This window comes from Suncus etruscus, chromosome 2, assembly GCF_024139225.1.
Source record: "Suncus etruscus isolate mSunEtr1 chromosome 2, mSunEtr1.pri.cur, whole genome shotgun sequence".
Lineage (NCBI taxonomy): Eukaryota > Metazoa > Chordata > Mammalia > Eulipotyphla > Soricidae > Suncus > Suncus etruscus.
In genome coordinates, this window is record NC_064849.1 from 49,743,656 (window position 1) to 49,761,932 (window position 18,277).

The window sequence follows — 18,277 nt, forward strand, 5'->3', positions numbered from 1 at the left end:
TGGCCCCTTAAATTTTTCTTTGACAGCCTGAGGCTGAAAGTCCTGTCATCCCGCACCTCAGGATTCCCCTAGCACGGCCACCAGCTACCTCAGACTCTGACCAGGGGTGATAACTCTTGAGCATCACTAGGTGTTACCTGCCTCTACCCCAACCTCTCGATATTTTGGCATCTCCAGCAGTGCACAGGGATCCTGGGATTATATTATATCAATATGGATGTGTGTGCAGTCTAGGATGGAGGTTTATATATATATATATATATATGTACATACATGCACACATATATATTATATGTATGTGTATACAATTAATACTCTGGACTTTTTTTTTTTTTTTTGGGCCACACCCGGCGGTGCTCAGGGTTACTCCTGGCTGTCTGCTCAGAAATAGCTCCTGGCAGGCACGGGGGACCATATGGGACACCGGGATTCGAACCAACCACCTTTGGTCCTGGATCGGCTGCTTGCAAGGCAAACACCGCTGTGCTATCTCTCCGGGCCCAATACTCTGAACTTAATATCAACAATAAAAGAAAAAAAACTTAGGATTTGCTTATTACTCGAATGTAGTTGGCTTGTTTCTTATAAAGTCTCCATCTGCACAAATAAAGGAGAATCCTATTTAGAGAGAGAAATAAACTGCAGTACATCAAACCGAAAGGAAAATAAGTAGAGCTGAATGCTCCATCTGGTGATGGTCATATGAAATTACAATTTTTTTACATGCTGTTCTTCACCTGTGTAGTACTGAAGTTTAGAAACATGGTGACTCAGAAGAGGAAGGAAAATACAGGGCTATTACATATTAACTACTGTTCAAGGTAATTAATGATTAAAGGCAAAGTAATAAACTGTTCACAATACTTATTTTATATATTTCCTGAAAAGTTCCAAGGTCAAGTAAGTTTGAGAGAAATTTTATTTAATATTTTTATTGTATATTGATTTTTGGTTTTTAGGCTACACTTGGCGGCATTCAGGGATTATACTTGGCTCTGTGCTTAGAAATTATGCCTGGCAGGCTCAGGGGACAATACGAGATGACTGTGATTGAACCTGGATCGGCTGTGTGCAAGACAAACACCCTACCTGCTGTGCTATTGCTATTGCTCCAGCCTTTTAATTTTTAATTTTTTTAATTTTTAATTTTTTTTTGGTCACACCCAGCAGTGCTCAGGGGTTACTCCTGGCTCTAGGCTCAGTAATCAGTCCTGACAGGTTCGGGAGGACTTTATGGGATGCATAAGGCCTTTTGGCATACAAGGCAGATGCCCTACCTCCATGTTATCTCTCTGGTCCCTAATTTTTAAATATTTTTAATGCTTTGGCATACTTACTCATGGCTCTGTGCTCAGGTATTGTTTCTGGAGAGTTTGGGGGGACCATATGAAGTGTCAAAGTTGACTGGGTACAAGTTAAGCACCCTGCATGCTGTACTGCCTCTCTAGGCTTGGGAAATATTTTTAAATCCTACTCATATTTCTCAAAGGCATTTATAGCATAATAAAATACTTGCCAAGTCAAGAGGCAGACTATATAATATAACTATGATTTTTTTCTGACTACAGAATCTCCGTTCTTTTTTTGTTGCTATGCCAAGGTTGAACCGAGGACCTCAAAGGCACAAACTGCTGAACAACAAACACTGGGTCTTTCTCTAAAGATTGGGGGCAACCCTCTTTTGTACTTAGGGGAGTGAACCCAGGGTTGCCTTATATAAAGCATGAGATTCACCCTTTGATCTTTGATTTGTCTATGGCCCCACCTTATGCCATATGCATTAGTATGTATGTGTTTATATATAAACATATAAATACACCCATATATAAGTATATAAGTACACTTGTATGTTGTCTATGTCTATACCTATATAGAAAATTTGTTTTTCTTTGTTTTGGGGCTACACCTGGCAGCACTTATGGGTTACTCTTGGCTCTGCACTCAGAAATCACTCCTGGCAGATTCGGGGACTATATGGGATGCCAGGAATCAAACCAGGGTTGGCCTCATGCAAGGGAAATGCCATACTCACTGTGCTATCTGTTTTTTTGTTTTGAGGTATACCCAGCAGTGTTGGGGATTACTCTGGTTCTTTGCTCAGGGGCTCAGGATCAAACTTGGGCCACCAACATGTAATGCTGTCTCTCCAGCTCCACATTTTATATATATATATGTATGGATATACATATATATAAAGTATATATATATATATATATTTAGAGTAAATCTCAATAAAGAAAATGACGTGACAATGCAATTGCTCATGATCAGTTTCCATGATTTTTCATGATCATTCATGAATATTGAGGAACAGTCATTTTGTCTGGAACTGCACACAATGGTATATTGAAAGCAAAGCGTTTCTATTTTATTATCTTTTTTGTGTGTGAACCAAGATAGTTTTTATTGAAATTTACTTAGAAAGATGTGAAGGTGGGGCCGGAGAGATAGCATGGAGGTAGGGCATTTGACTTGCATGCAGGATTGTGGTTCGAATCCCGGCCATCCTATATGGTCCCCTGAGCCTGCCAGGAGAGATTTCTGAGTGTAGAGCCAGGAAGGAGTAACCCCTGAGCACCGCCAGGTGTGACCAAAAAAAAAAAAAAAAAAAAAGTTGTGAAGGTAGAGAAAGGGAGGAAAGGGAGTAACTTTGTTTAAGAGAACACAGGATTCTCTGGATTGGAAATAGATAAGCAAGAAACAGACAAGCAAGATACATATTCAAGGGAGAATATAGATCTGAAGAAGCATCCAGGTAAACTGCTAAATGTTTAGCATCCTTCGGATTCCTAAGTGTTTTAGTTCGGGAATGTCTAAATTAAATTAGAAGGAAAAGGTTGTATTTGGAACATTTTTTCCTTTCTCCGATTTTTAGTCGATTCTGTTTTCTCAAGAGCTAAACAAGTTTTCCATTCTCTATTCTTCATTTTAAAACCACTTGAGTTTCATTCAGTAAGAAAAAGAATTTTTACTGCTTATCACATATTCAAATTTTTTTTGGGGGGGTCACACACGGCAGTGCTCAGGGGCCACTTCTGGCTCTATGCTCAGAAATCGCCCCTGGCAGGCTTGGGGGATTATATGGGATGCTGGGATTCGAACCAATGTCCTGCATGAAAGGCAAACGCCCTACCTCCATGCTATCTCTCCGGCTCCTATATTCAATGTTTTTAACTTCATGAATAATTTATACATATAAGAATGAAAAATAGTCGAAGTTATTATAAAAATAGTAAAGGGATAATGGAAAATAAACGTAAGCCTATACAATCAATGATTTGGCATTTTCCCTGTTCTACAAAAATTCCCTTAGGGCTTAAGTATGCAGGTTTTTAAGTGTTATCTCTTTTGAGATTCCGTGAGGACTCCTTTCCTGAATGATGGGGTGCCTGAAATCTGCAAGCTTGAAATGTCTTGCCCCAACCTGTTTTCCACTGCCTCATTTTACTCTGGAAAGGAGAAAAGCCATCAATACAAACAAACGATCGCAGTGTGTATGCGCTGGAGCAGCATTGGGGACTTTGGCAGGGTAGGAGGTGAATAGTAGACAACGTGTAATTTGTTTCGTAAATTGTTCCAGACTGGTTTTGTTGTTTTCTTGACGTCACAGTCACCTGGCACGTAAGATACTTTGTAGTGAAAACTTCTCACTTTGCAATATTTCAACAACGAAAAATGAGATTCATGGTTCTCGAATTCAGCCAGGCTCTTGAAAGCAGAATCTAGAGAACATTTTCCTTTTCTCCCGGGGAGCTGCGGAGCCAGAGCTCTGGTGGCGCCACACTCCAGTCGGCAGGGAGCCCGTTGGGAGGGCATCATGGGTGGCTCGCGGAGAGGGCCGAGGCGCTCCCGGTAGCAGCCCGACTTTTAGGCTCCGATCAGGTCGGCGCCTCTTTCTCCTTCTCCTGCAAGGCTCGCTTCTCCCGAAGTGATAGTCAGGCCCGAGTCGGTCCGCTTACTCTCCTCTTCTCCCTGGTCCGCGCCCGCTCAGAACGCTCAGCTCAAAGCGAGGTTCCACACGCGGCCTAGAAGTCTAGAGCCCGGTCGCCCCGCCCCCTTCGCCTAGCACTCAGCCTCCTGGCTTCCGGTAGCCCCGCCCCGGGTGGAACCTTCCTGCTTTTCAGTCACGCCCCTCCCGCCGCCTGACTCCCGATAGTCCCGCCTTCAGGACTAGCCCCGCCTTCTTTCTCCTCCTGGCCCCGCCTCTCCGCCCAGTCACGCCCGATAGTCCCGCCTCCGGGGCTAGCTCCGCCTCCTCCCGCTTGCCTCCTGCCCAGTGACGCCATGTAGCCACGCCTACAGAATTGGTTAGCACTGCCTCCTTTCACCTGCCCCGCCTCTCCCGCCCAGTGACTTCTAGTAGTCCCGCCTCCGGGGCTAGCCCCTCTCCTTTCGCCTGCCTCTTACCCCGCCCCTCCTCCCCGTCCCGTCTCCGGAGCTAGCCCCGCCCCTTTTCTCCTCCTGCCCCACCCACCCACCCAGTGACGTCAGGTACTCCCGCCTCCCAGTATAGCCCCGCCCCTCTCTTCTCCGGCCCCGCCCCTCCGCCGCCCCTTGACGTGGCAGAGGCGGCACCAGCCATGTTGGCCGGGTCCAGGTCTGCGCGGAGGCCGGGGGCGGGGCCGGGCCGGTCGTGATCGCGGTGCCACGGCAGCTCCTGCTCCTGGTCGCCTCGGAGGGAGGGAGGCTTGCTTTTGGCTCGGCGGAGGTTGCTGCCGGCGCGGATCTGGTCGGGGGCCCCTGTGGTAAGGACCGACTCCATCCCGTCGCCCTGGGCTCCGTCCGGGGAGCGGGGCCGAGAGGGGCCTGTGGGCGCCCGGCGGGGGAGGGGCGGCGGCCCCTGGATTTTGCTCCTGTGGCCTCCTGGGCTCACCCCGAAGCTTTGAGCCCTGACCCTCCTACCTACACAATCACAATCACAGGCTTTCCCTGCGTGCTTCATTCTGCCAGGGCCTGGTTGTGTGTGTGTGGGTTGTGTGTCCACACTGGTTGTGGCTGGTGCGTGGTTGTGTGTCCCGTCTGCTCACGCAGCCCTCCGGGATCTGGTGGAACACCAGAATTTGGAAATAAATCAGCCTTTTGGGATTTAGTTTAGCGCCCCACCCCGCCTGCGGGCTGGCCTGCCACCCCAGCCCTGGCCAGCTTACTGGCTTGTGCGTTGCTTCCTTTGCCTGCACCGAGTGGCCCTAGACTTTGAACCCGGGCGACTTCGTCACCTTGGGAGTTCGGCCTGAACTTAGATTCCAGGGGTTCAAGGAGTTCAAGGGGGCAAGAAGAGTGCCGGGGAAAAGATAACGTCCAGGCCCTCGACGGCAAAGATCGTGTGCAGTTTTGCAATGAGACCTGTTGGTTTCCTGTGCTGCCCGACCTAGTGTTGCCCGCTGTGCGTGGGAGAAGGCACAGTGACTTTCCCTGAAATAATTGGGATCAGGTACCTCGAGTTCGAGTTTTTACACGAACTTCCTAGACTTTCACTCCCGCCAATACCCAATTTAACGTGATTAAACACTGCTTTCGGTGTAATGCCGTGTGTGTAGGCATTTATACATCTAAGCTTCCCTTCTCCTATATCTAGTCCAGTATCAGTTTGGAAGTCCATTCATTTTTGACTCAGAATTTGAGAAGGGAGACTTTGTGCTTCTGCGACTAGACCCCTTCAGGTTGCAGATGGAAAATGGAATACTGAGAAGGTTAAATTATTTTTCTAAAGTTTTGAAATGATTTAAATAGTTCAATTATTTCTCCAAAGCGTGTCACTGGAATTAGTTCAAGACACACTGAGTGGCACATTGGATTGTGTGGTAAATATCTGATAGAAAGCTCTATTGGATGAGTTTGTTTTGGGGTTGATAGGCACTCAAAGTTTGTTACAGTGTAAGATGGGTTTCACTTCGTTATCTCCAAAAGGTTTAAAATGGAATATAGAAAAACGAGAGGCTAGAGAGAGCCTTTTAAAGTACTGTTGGACAGGCTGGTTTAAGTAACATAATATTTTGCTCCTTGCTTTTTAGTTATACAATAAGATATCATTTAACTGAATAAGTCTTAATGATGGGAAAATATTTTTTTAAAGTGGTGTTTATGGAGTCATAGCAATTGTACAGCAAGTAAGGTATTTGCCCTGCATGTGGTTGACCAGGGTTCGATCCCCAGCATCTCAGATGGCCCCCAAACAGTGCCAAAAGTAATATCTGAATGCAGAGAGAGAGAGAGAGCCAGGAGTAATCCTTGAGCATTGCTAGGTGTGCCCCCTCCTTAAAATAGAATAGTGTGTTTTCTATCACGTAAAATATGTATATTACTTATATGGTTAAATCTGCATCTGGCTTGGGGGACCATATGGGATGCTGGGGGACTGCGGTCTGTCCTAGGCTAGTGTGGGCAAGACAGACGACGCCTTACTGCTTGCATCAGTACTCCAGCCCCAATTTATTTAAACATTTTATTGGGAAATAGATTACTTGTTAGGTAATTTTATAAAAAACTAGCCTTTAAAGGACTTTATTTCAGGCATAACATTGTTGGCTATGGGATCAAGATTGTGAAATTTTATACTAGAACTAGTGATTTCTTTTTTGTTGTTGTTTTATTTTGGGGCCACACCCAGCGATGCTCAGAGGTTACTCTTGGCTCTGCATCCAGAAATTGCTCCTGTAGGCTCCAGGGACAGTATGGGATGCCAGGGGGTGAACCTGGGTCAGTCCCATGCAAGGCAAACCCCCTACCTGCTTGTGCTATTGCTTGGGCCCCAGAACTAGTAATTTCTAAGATTGATCAAATCTTACCTAGGAGAGGTGATGGGCTATAGGGAAGTTTGAGTATGATTGTTCATTAAAACTACTTAAGAAGAAATGTGGGACATTTAAAAAACATCTAGAAATGGGGATTTAAGAAGTATAATGGGTTGATTTAGTGAGCAAATACAATCTTTGAGCAGTGTGGTTTACCAAGTTGTTCATAGTACAGCTGTTTCTGGCTTAAACATTCAAACAAATCTACCACCATTTTGACTTTCCTTTTACCAGTTTCCCTAATTTCCCATCTACCACCCTAGCCTGCCCCCTTGCAGGTACAATTTACTTTATATTGTTTATTACTACACAAAGATAAGTGGAATTATCAAAACTTAGATCAAGAATGGTCAGTTTGGGGCCGGCAAGGTGGTGCTAGAGGTTAGGTGTCTGCCTTGCAAGCGCTAGCCAAGGGAAGATCTCGAGGCGTCCCATATGGTCCCCCTAAGCCAGGGGCAATTTCTGAGCACTTAGCCAGGAGTAACCCCTGAGCATCAAATGGGTGTGGCCCAAAAAAACCAAAAAAAAAAAAAAAAAGAGCGGTCAGTTTGAAATAATTGTTATATCTCTCCAAGGTGTTACTAAAATCAGTGTCTAAGGATTTGGGGCAATGACTTGGTGCTAGTTGAACCTTCTGTGTTATTTGTTTAGGCTCGTGTTTAGGCTCACTGAGCTTCGTAGATTTCTTTTCTTTTTTTTTTTTTCTTCTTTTTTTGGACCGCTTCCTATAGTGCTCTGGTGTTACTCCTTGCTCTAGCCTCAGAAATTACTCTTGGCAGGCTTGGGGGATCATATGGAATGCCAAGGATCGAACCTGGGTCAGCCACGTGCAAGGCAAATGCCTTACTCTTTGTGCCATCACTTGTGCCCCTGAGCTTGATAGATTTCTATGTAACTCTCCCATCAGATTTCCTATGATACGACTGTAGATGACACTACTATGAAAAATTGATGTTACAAGAGACCCTGTGGCCCAGGATTTATAGATCTGAAACAAATTTTGTGGCTTGGCAATTTGATAAGGCTAGGTTATGGTTCTTGGTCATTTCTATTGGAGTACCACAATCTTTTATCTATTTTGTTTTGTTTTGTTTTGCTTTTGGGCCACACCCAGTGATGCTCAGGGGTCACTCCTGGCTATGTGCTCAGAAATCGCCCCTGGCTTGGGGAATCATATGGGATGCCAGGGGATTGAACCGTGGTCTGTCCTAGTCCTAGTCTAGTGCGTGCAAGGCAGACGCCTTATGGCTTGCACCACCGCTCTGGCCCCTTTTATCTATTTTTTGACCTTTCCTCCAAATCACAATTTGAGAACATAATATAGAACTGTTCCCTAAGTGAGAGAGTTTGCATCAAAAGAGGCTAAATGATGTATAAATCTTAGGTATAAATTAAATTGTTAAACATTTAATTTATTTATGCCACAGATACCCTGTATTTGTACAGTAAAAAGAATGACTCTTTAAGGGCAGAAGTATCCATGTGACTAGATTAATAGTACTGTGTGTAGGGTGCTGGCTTTGCATGAGTTGACTTGGATGTGAATCCCTAGGATTCTATAGTCCTCCAGAAGTGATCCTTGAGTGCAGTGCCAGAAATAAGCCCTTAGCACTGCCAGATGTGACCCAAGACCAAAGTACAATAAAGCAGAAATGCCCAGTTTTAGGGAAAATATTTGTTATGCATCCTTAAATGTTCTCTTCTAGCAAGTTAGTGGAAACTTGGCATTTCCTAACTAGGTATCTAGGTGAGTTTTATATCTTTGGTAATATATTTGAATATTATAGTTTGAAAAGATGTGCAACTGGTAGGTTGCTTACCTTATATGTGACTGGCTTGAGTTCAGTCCCCAAAATCATATAAGGTACCCTGAGCACTTTGAGGATTAGTTCCTTAGTGCAAATCCAGAAATAAATTCTGAACATCACTGGGTGTGGCTCAAAAAAAAAGGGGGGGGGAATAAGAAAGAATAATATAACTTAAAGACTAGTATGAAAAACAGGACCTGAATTATCCCCGCCCCTTTTACTTTCCTTTCCTGTACAGATTTTATTTTTGTGGGGCCATATCTGGCAGCTCTCAAGGGTTATTTCTAACTCTGCATTCAGAAATCATTCCTGGCAGGCTCGGGGGGGGGGGGACGATATGGGATGTTGGGGGGATTGAACCCAAGTCAGCCACATGCAAGGCAAACCCACTGTACTATCTCTTTGGCCCCATCCTCTATACCTTTAAATAAATTATACACTATTTTTGGGTATGAGGGATTGAAACTAAGTTCTCATATATGTAAAGCTTGTGAACTTACTATTTTTTTAAATTATAGTTTGGTTATGTGCTTACAGGTGTATAAACGTTTATTGAATGGTGTAAAACGTAGTTCCTTTTAAAGTAGTCAAGAAGCTCTACCACTGTTCTTCTGTTAGTCAGCCTCATCATTCACTCCTACTCTGGAAAATCTCAGTTTTGTATTCACTTTGGGAAATCTCTTTTGTATTCAAGGCCAAGGATTTGTCATCTTAATACTCTATTCCTTTAATTTGTTTCTTTGCATACTATATATGAGTGCGCTCATGTAGTATTTGTTCTTTTCCTGTGATTTATTTCACTTATGTGATACAATTCAGATATATTCCAAGTTTTAGTGAACTGTAAGATTTTACCTTTTCTTATAGCTGCATAGTATTATCTATTTGTTGATCACTGGACATTTGGATTGTTTCCATTTTTGGCTATTATACTTAGAGCTCCTATGAACATAGGGGTGCATATTTTTTCAAGTTAATGCTTTTGTGTTTTGGGTTAAATACTAAGAAGTTGAACATATACTATTTATTACTTTATGCTATAGTTTTTTTCAAGAGTTGATAAAAATGGATATAGTAACTTAAACTTAATAAATAAATTTAGATTTAATGGGTGTTGGGTTCTGTAGTCATTGGTTTGGTATAAATAGGAAATTATTGTTTGCTAATTTTTTCTGAGATAAATATTTTCATAATGTCATAGCTTCTCATGGGTTCATATTACTGACTGCTAGAAAAGCATATACTTCAAGTTTTCTTTAGGGACTTCTGGATTCTTAAATATTATATGCTTTGGTTACAGAAGAAAGAAACAAGCTCTATAATGACAACCTATTTGGAATTCATCCAGCAAAATGAAGAGCGAGATGGAGTTCGGTTTAGTTGGAATGTGTGGCCTTCAAGTCGACTAGAAGCAACAAGAATGGTTGTTCCAGTCGCATCTCTCTTTACTCCATTGAAGGAGAGGCCTGATTTACCACCTATACAATATGAACCTGTGCTGTGCAGTAGGACCACTTGCCGTGCAGTTTTGAATCCTTTATGGTAATTAAAATTTATGGAAGGAATGAATGCAACAACATGATAAATGTTTCTTGCTTATTTGTATAAAAATATTTGTCTTTTTTTATAGTTACTTTTTTTTGTTTGTTTGTTTGTTTTTGGCCACACCTGTTTGATGCTCAGGGGTTACTCCTGGCTAAGCGCTCAGAAATTGCCCCTGGCTTGGGGGGACCATATGGGACGCCGGGGGATCAAACCGAGGTCCTTCCTTGACTAGCACTTGCAAGGCAACACCTTACCTGTAGTGCCACCTTGCCAGCCCTTATAGTTACTTTTGTCTCCATTAGGATAATTAAATTTAAAGAGCTACAACATTTTAGCTTCATTTTTTTTTTCTTTTTCTTTTTTTGTTGTTGTTATTTTGGGCCACACCAGGCATTGCTTAGACATTACTCCTGACTCTGTGCTCAAGTGTAAAAAATTTTTTTTTCTCATTTTAGTTTTTTGGGTCACAACTGGTGGTGCTCAGGGGTTATTCCTGGCTCTGAGCTCAGAAATCGCTCCTGGCTCAGCAGACCATATGAGATCCCGAGGATTGAACCTGGGTTGGTCCCAGGTTGGCCGTGTGCAAGGCAGAACCCTACTCTTTTGCTATCACTGCAGTCCCAAATGTGAAAATTCTTTCTAAATTCTTAGGCATGGAACCAGAGTGGGCAGAGTGGTAGAGCATTTGCCTTGCACACAGCTGATTAGATTTGATCCCTGCCCACTCATATGGTCTCTCCAGGCTGCCAGGAATGATCTTGAGAGTAGAGCACCTCTTGTATGTGACTCCCAAACAAACAAATTCTTAGGGTTATTCAGTATTCTGTATACCTGGTGTTTACTCTGTATCAACCTATTTTGAGCCACTGGAAAAGTTATAATGCTAATATAATTAAAAAATGGAACAGAGGCCGAGAGATAGCACAGCAGAGGGCGCTTGCTTTGTGTGTGGCTGACCCAGTATGGACCTGGGTTTGACTCCTGGCACATGCTCCTCTGAGCCTGCCAGGAGCGATTTCTGAGTACAGAGTCAGGAGTAATCCCTGAGCACCGCTGAGTGTGGGCCAAAAACAAACAAACAAACAAAAAAAAAATGGTACAGGTTCTGTCAGAGCATTAGCACAGTGAATAGGACATTTTCCTTGCATCAGCTGACCTGGGTTTGATCCCCGGCATCTCATATAATCCCCTGGGCCACCTAGGAGCAATTTATGGGTGCAAATCCAGGAGTAACCCTTGAGTGCCACCTGATGCGGGACCCCCCAAAAAAGTTTCTTGTTGTATGGAGCAAAATCTCAGATTATTCTTTCTTTGTTGTTATTATTTTTTGGCTAGGCCTAATATTGCTATGCATACTCCTGATTATGCTTAGTGGGGCTCAGGGGACCATATTGGGTACTGGGAATTGAACCCTGATTATTCATTCACATACAAGGCTAGTGTCCCACCTGCTATACTATCTCTCTGATCCTATTGAAATAATTTTTTATTCTTTTTTTTTTTTTTTTTTTTTTTTTTTTTTTACCTTTCTCCTCTCTGTCCTCTAGCAAATCTGGAAGATTTTTTTTTTTTTTTTTTTGGTTTTTGGGCCACACCCGGCGGTGCTCAGGGGTTACTCCTGGCTGTCTGCTCAGAAATAGCTCCTGGCAGGCACGGGGGACCATATGGGACACCGGGATTTGAACTAACCACCTTTGGTCCTGGATTGGCTGCTTGCAAGGCAAACACCGCTGTGCTATCTCTCCGGGCCTGGAAGATTTTTTTTTTTATAATTATCTTTATTTAAACACCGTGATTACAAATATGATTATAGTTGTGTGATTACAGTCATATAAAGAACACCTCCCTTCACCAGTGCAACATTCCCACCACCAATTTCCCAGATCTCCCTCCTCCCCACCCCCCTACACCTGTACTCGAGACAGGCTTTCTACTTCCCTCATTCATTCACATTGTTATGATAGTTTTCAGTGTAGTTATCTCTCCAACTTACTCATCACCCTATGTGATGAGCTTTATGTCATGAGCTGCACCTACCAGTCCTCATCTCTCTTGTCTCTGAGATACTGTTAAAAATGTCTTTCCTTTTTCTTAAAACCCATAGATGAGTGAAACCATTCTGCGTCTTTCTCTCTCCCTCTGACTTACTTCACTCAGCATTATAGATTCCACGTACATCCATGTATAGGAAAATTTCATGACTTCATCTCTTCTGACGGCTGCATAGTATTCCATTGTGTATATGTACCACAGTTTCTTTAGCCACTCATCTGTTGAAGGGCATCTTGGTTGTTTCCAGATTCTGGCTATTGTAAATAGCGCTGCAATGAATATAGGTGTAAGGAAGGGATTTTTGTATTGTATTTTTGTGTTCCTTAGGTATATTCCTAGGAGTGGTATAGCTGGATCGTATGGAAGCTCAATTTCCAGTTTGTGAAGGAATCTCCATATTGCTTTCCATAAAGGTTGTACTAGACGGCATTCCCACCAGCAGTGGAAAAGAGTTCCTTTCTCTCCACATCCCTGCCAGCACTGCTTGTTTTCCTTTTTTGTGATGTGTGCCAATCTCAGTGGCGTGATGTGGTACCTCATAGTAGTTTTGATTTGCATTTCCCTGACGATTAGTGATGTTGAGCATCTTTTCATGTGCCTTTTGGCCATTTGCCTTTCTTCTTTTTCAAAGTGTCTGTTCATTTCTTCTCCCCATTTTTTTATGGGGTAGATGTTTTTTTCTTGTATAGTTCTGTCAGTACCTTGTAAATTTTGGATATAGTCCTTTATCTGATGAGTATTGGGTGAATAATTTCTCCCACTCAGTGGGTGGCCTTTGTATTCTGGGCACTATCTCTTTTGAGATTCAGAAGCTTCTCAGCTTAATATAGTCCCATCTGTTTATCTCTGTTTCCACTTGTTTGGAAAGTGCTGTCTCCTCCTTAAAGATGCCTTTAGTCTCAATGTCCTGGAGTGTTTCATCTACATGTTGTTCTATATACCTTATAGTTTCAGATCTGATATCAAGGTCTTTAATCCACTTGGATTTTACCTTTGTACATGGTGTTAGCTGGGGGTCTGAGTTCGCTTTTTTGCAAGTGGCTAACTAGTTGTGCCAACACCACTTGTTGAATAGGCTTTCCTTGCTCCATTTAGGATTTCTTGCTCCTTTATCAAAAACTAGGTGGTTATATGTCTGAGGAACCTTCTCTGAGTACTCAAGCCTATTCCAAATCTGGAAGATTTTATCTTTAGAGCAGAGCATTACTGATTCTGTATTGATATAGAATCTCTGCTAGTATTATTTCAAGTAATACTACCTTTTTTTTCTGGATATATTATATACACATATTCATTGAACCCCTTACTAGTCCCTCTGATTCAGTTCACAAGCCAGAAACTAGAACTTTAAAAATGTTGGTTATCAGGTGTTAAAAATTCTACAATAGTGGGGCCAGAGTGATAACATAATGGGTAGTGCATTTGCCTTAAATGTGGTTGACCCACGTACAATGTATAATCCCAGTCATCTCATATGGTCTCTCAAGTCTATCAGGAGTGATTTATAAGCAACGAGCCAGTATTAACCACTGAATGCTGCCAGGTATTGTCCAAAACCAAAACAAACGCAAAAACATTCTCCAATAGATAGTGGGCTTGACAAATAAATTTAAGGCATGTGCCTTGCATGAAGCTTACCTGTTTTTGATTCCCAGCACCCTATATGGTTTTATGTGCACTGTCAAGAGTAAGCTCTGAGCATCATTGGGTGTGAACCAAAACCAGAAAAAAAAAAAAAAAAAAAAGAAATCCTTCAAAATCTATAGCCCTTAGTAAGATTTGTATTCAGCCTTTCATGATCTAGATTTCATATGTCTTCTTTCATTTGATACTGACTATTGTTTTTTTTTTTTTTTTTTTTTTTTTTGGTTTTTGGGCCACACCTGTCAGCACTCAGGGGTAGTTACTTCTGGCTTTTGGCTCTTGCAAGGTTAGCCACATGCAAGGAAAATGCCCTCCCCCCTGTGCTATCGTTCTGATTCCCTCTTAATCTTTTTCAACATTGCATCTTATTCTCCCTCTGCTCTTTGAGGAGCAATATACCAACCGTTCCTGTACCAACTACTCCTACCTTGGAATTTATGGAATAAGTTATATTGAATTGTCCTGTAACAGGTTCTCCTTTGACATTCTCACTTAAATCATATTTCAGTTTTTTTTTATTTAATATGACCTTTAATAAATTGAAGTAATATTCACATTTAACATATAAAACTTTCAGGAAAATGTTACTAAAAATTAACATGCATATATACTATATTAATTTTATTACTAAAAAAGTCCAGTTCTGTGCCTTACTATATAAGTTACCTCCTTTACCTGAATTAAACCCATCAGCTTTCCTCTCTGATAACCACTAATTGATCTTTGATATTTTATTTCTTTATTTCTTTCTTTATTTATTTATTGGTTTCTGGGTCACACCTGGCAGTGCTCAGGGGTTACTCCTGGCTCCACGCTCAGAAATCGCTCCTGGCAGGTACGGGGGACCATATGGGATGCCGGGATTTGAACCAATGACCTTCTGCATGAAAGGCAAATGCCTTACCTCCATGCTATCTCTCCGGTCCCTGATCTTATATTTTAAATGTTTATTTTGTTTTATCTAGATATCTATTTGTTGACTCTATAAAAGTATGTATGAGTAAAATTGTATGGTGCTTGCCTTTCTTTGGCTTAGCTCCTTTTTTATGCTTTGTTTTCTTTTTGGGACCACATTTGATGATGCTCAGGGCCACCTCCTGACTTTATGCTCAGGAATCACTTTTAGTGGTTTTGGGGGACCATATAAGGTGAAAGGCATGTCTGCTGTCCTTAATCTCTCCATTTACCTGCTTTCTCTCTCTCTCTCTCTCTCTCTCTCTCTCTCTCTCTCTCTCTCTCTCTCTCTCTTTCTCTCTTTCTCACACACACACACACACACATAAGGTGAAAGGCATGTCTGCTGTCCTTATCTCTCCATTTCCTTGCTTCCTTTTTCACACACACACACACACACACACACAAAATAAAGAAAGAAATCACTCACACACACACACACACACACACACACACAATAAAGAAAGAAAGAAAGAAATCACTCCTGGCAGGCTTGGGGGACTGTCTGGGATGCTGGGAATTGAATCCAGGTGTGTCCCAGGTTGGCTGCATGCAAGACAAGCACCCTACTGCTGTGCTGTCATTCTGGCCCTAGAGATCTTTCTTTCTTTTTCTTTTTTGGTTTTTGGGCCACACCCGGTGACGCTCAGGGGTTACTCCTGGCTATGCACTCAGAAGTCACTCCTGGCTTGGGGGACCATATGGGACTCCGGGGGATCGAACTGCGGTCCGTCCTAGGCAAGGCAGGCACCTTACCTCTAGCGCCACCGCCCAGCCCCTAGAGATCTTTCTTATGAGAGCAGGAACCTTTTACTTAGTTTTGTATCACTAGCACCTAGAATGACTAATTCATATGAAATACTCAATATAATTTTGACGGGGGCCGGGCGGTGGCGCTGGAGGTAAGGTGCCTGCCTTGCCTGCGCTAGCCTAGGACGGACTGCGGTTCGATCCCCCGGCGTCCCATATGGTCCCCCAAGAAGCCAGGAGCAACTTCTGAGCGCATAGCCAGGAGTAACCCCTGAGCGTCACAGGGTGTGGCCCAAAAAAACCAAAAAAAAAAAAAAAATATATAATTTTGATTGAATTTGATATAAATTTGATTGAATTTGGATTTGAATTTGGATTGAATAAATATTTTTATATTAAAATTTTTTTGGGGGCCAGAGATAGCACAGCAGGTGGGGCGTTTGCCTTGCACACAACCAACCTGGATTTAATCCCTGGCATTCCATATGGTCTCCAAGTCTGCCAGGAGCAATTTTTGAGTGCAGAGCCAGAGTAACCCCTGAGCGTCTCTAGGTGTGACCTGAAAACCAAAAAAAATCACTTATGAGATAATTATTTATAATATTATTAATATTTTAATCATACAGTGTTACATAGTATTAATATTTTAACCTTACAATGTTACTGCATTATAATCACTAAAGTTTACTTGACTGTCATTTTGAGTATGTTTATAATTTTGAAGTTAATTAATTTGAGATTAGGGCCATTGTTTAATTGAACTAAATGTGGTCTTTTATTTGAACTAAATAATTGAACTAAATGTGGTCTTTTATATTTTTCTTAAAACAGTCAAGTGGATTATCGAGCAAAACTGTGGGCTTGTAACTTTTGTTATCAGAGGAATCAGGTAAGAACATTTCATTGTAGATGCAATGCATAAAATACTCAGAGAAAGGCTTGTTTTTCTCTGTATCATTCCAATTTTAGTATATATGCTGCCGAAGCAGGCATGAGAAATGCTTATTTTTATATAAAAATTATTTATTTTGTTAATTTAGTCACCATGAAATTACAAAGTTACTTATAATTGAGTTTCAGGTATACAACATTTCAATACTAAGAAATGTTTAATTTTAAAGAAAAATAAAATCTTTTGGATATTATATGGTCATTATATAGTTATTTTTAGCTTAGAAAATCATTACTCAAAAAAAAAAAAAGAAAATCATTACTTTTTCTGGTAATAATTTGTTTAAGCTTTTTTATATTTTTTTCTCCTATCTATAGTTTCCACCTACTTATGCTGGCATATCTGAACTGAATCAACCTGCTGAACTTTTACCTCAGTTTTCTAGCATTGAATATGTAGTTCTGGTAAGCACATAAGGAGCTAAATTTTTAAAATATTATCTTTATTTAAGCACTATGGTTACAAACATGTTTGTAGTTTGGTTTTAGCCATAAAAGTATACCCCCCTTCACCATTGCCACCTTCCTGCCACCAAAACTCCCCATCCCACTTCTCCTCTACCCCCTTCTTGTCTTTGATAGACATTCTATTTTTCTCACTCACTACTATTGTCATGATATTTGTTGGTGTAGTTATTTCTTTTTTTTTTCTGTTTTTTTTTTTTTTTTTTTTCAGGTGTAGTTATTTCTAACTGCACTCACAATCTGTGGTAAGGAGCTATTTTTTTTAACAAAAAATTAATATAAAATAATTTGCATTATGCCAAAATAATTGTTAAATTGAGGTGGCATTATTCTTATTCTAAAATTGAATGGGCAAGGCCAGTTGGTACGTGGTCAGATATTGAATGTGATGGTATGATTTGCTATCACACAGTTCCCCCTTTATCCACAATTTCCCCTGCTATGGTTTCAAACTGCAATTATCCATGCTTCAAAATATTACATATAATTATATTTTGAGAGAAGCTATATGTATGTAACTTTTATTGCAGTATGTATTATAATTGTTTCATAGTTAGTTACTATTAATCTCTTACTGATCCCAAATTTCTAAATTAAACTTTATTGTAATATGTGTATATAGGAAAGAGTATAAATTAGGCTCTCAAATAACATCCTTTTGTTATAATGATGATGAAGGAAACAGTCTTTGTTGTTTTTGTTCAGCCTGATTTGCTTAAAGTTTTGCTTAAAGTTTCAGTTTTCAGGAATCTGTTAATGATGATAGTTAAGTAGAAACTAATTAAACAGAGTTTAATGATACCTCTCAAGTTTTAGATGTCCATTGGGAATCATTTAGCCTTTGCTTCATGGATAACAGGGGAGAGGTGTACTCTAAATTTTACTAGCTGAATAAACAAAAAGGTATCAGTCTTATTTTGGAATTAGAAAGTTGTTTACAGATACTTACTATGTCCTAATGATTTTTTCTGATCTGACTATTGTATTATCTAATATTTGTATTATCTACTATCCTCTCCTCTCCTTACCACAAGGATCAAACCTTTTTTTTTCTGTTCTTTTTTCTTTTCTTTTTTCTTCTCCTCTCCTCTCCCTTCCTTTCCCTCCCCTCCCTTTTCTTTCCCACCTTTCCCTTCCTATCCCCTCTTCCCTCCCCCTTCCCTTCTTTTTCTTTTCTCTCCTCTTTTTTCCTCCTTTCCCTTCCCATTTTCCTCTTTTACTCAGGGTGGCAGCTTGTAAGACAAGTGCCTTACCCACTGTAATATCTCCTCTTCATACCTGAATTAACTTAATTCTTCATTTTATTATTTGTCTTGA

The 18,277-nt window shown here is 41.2% G+C and overlaps 1 protein-coding gene across 1 annotated transcript in view; it reads left to right on the forward strand.

The window, feature by feature from the left end:
• Nucleotides 1-4,559: 4,559 nt before the first annotated feature.
• Nucleotides 4,560-18,277, forward strand: part of SEC23A (SEC23 homolog A, COPII coat complex component) — a 72,996-nt gene continuing 59,278 nt past the window's right edge. Inside the window, exons 1-4 of the mRNA XM_049766582.1 lie at nucleotides 4,560-4,745; nucleotides 9,900-10,141; nucleotides 16,376-16,433; nucleotides 16,814-16,900. Of these exons, the coding sequence (XP_049622539.1) occupies nucleotides 9,921-10,141; nucleotides 16,376-16,433; nucleotides 16,814-16,900 (366 nt within the window). The 5' untranslated portion in view covers nucleotides 4,560-4,745; nucleotides 9,900-9,920. The remainder of the gene's footprint in view (nucleotides 4,746-9,899; nucleotides 10,142-16,375; nucleotides 16,434-16,813; nucleotides 16,901-18,277) is intronic.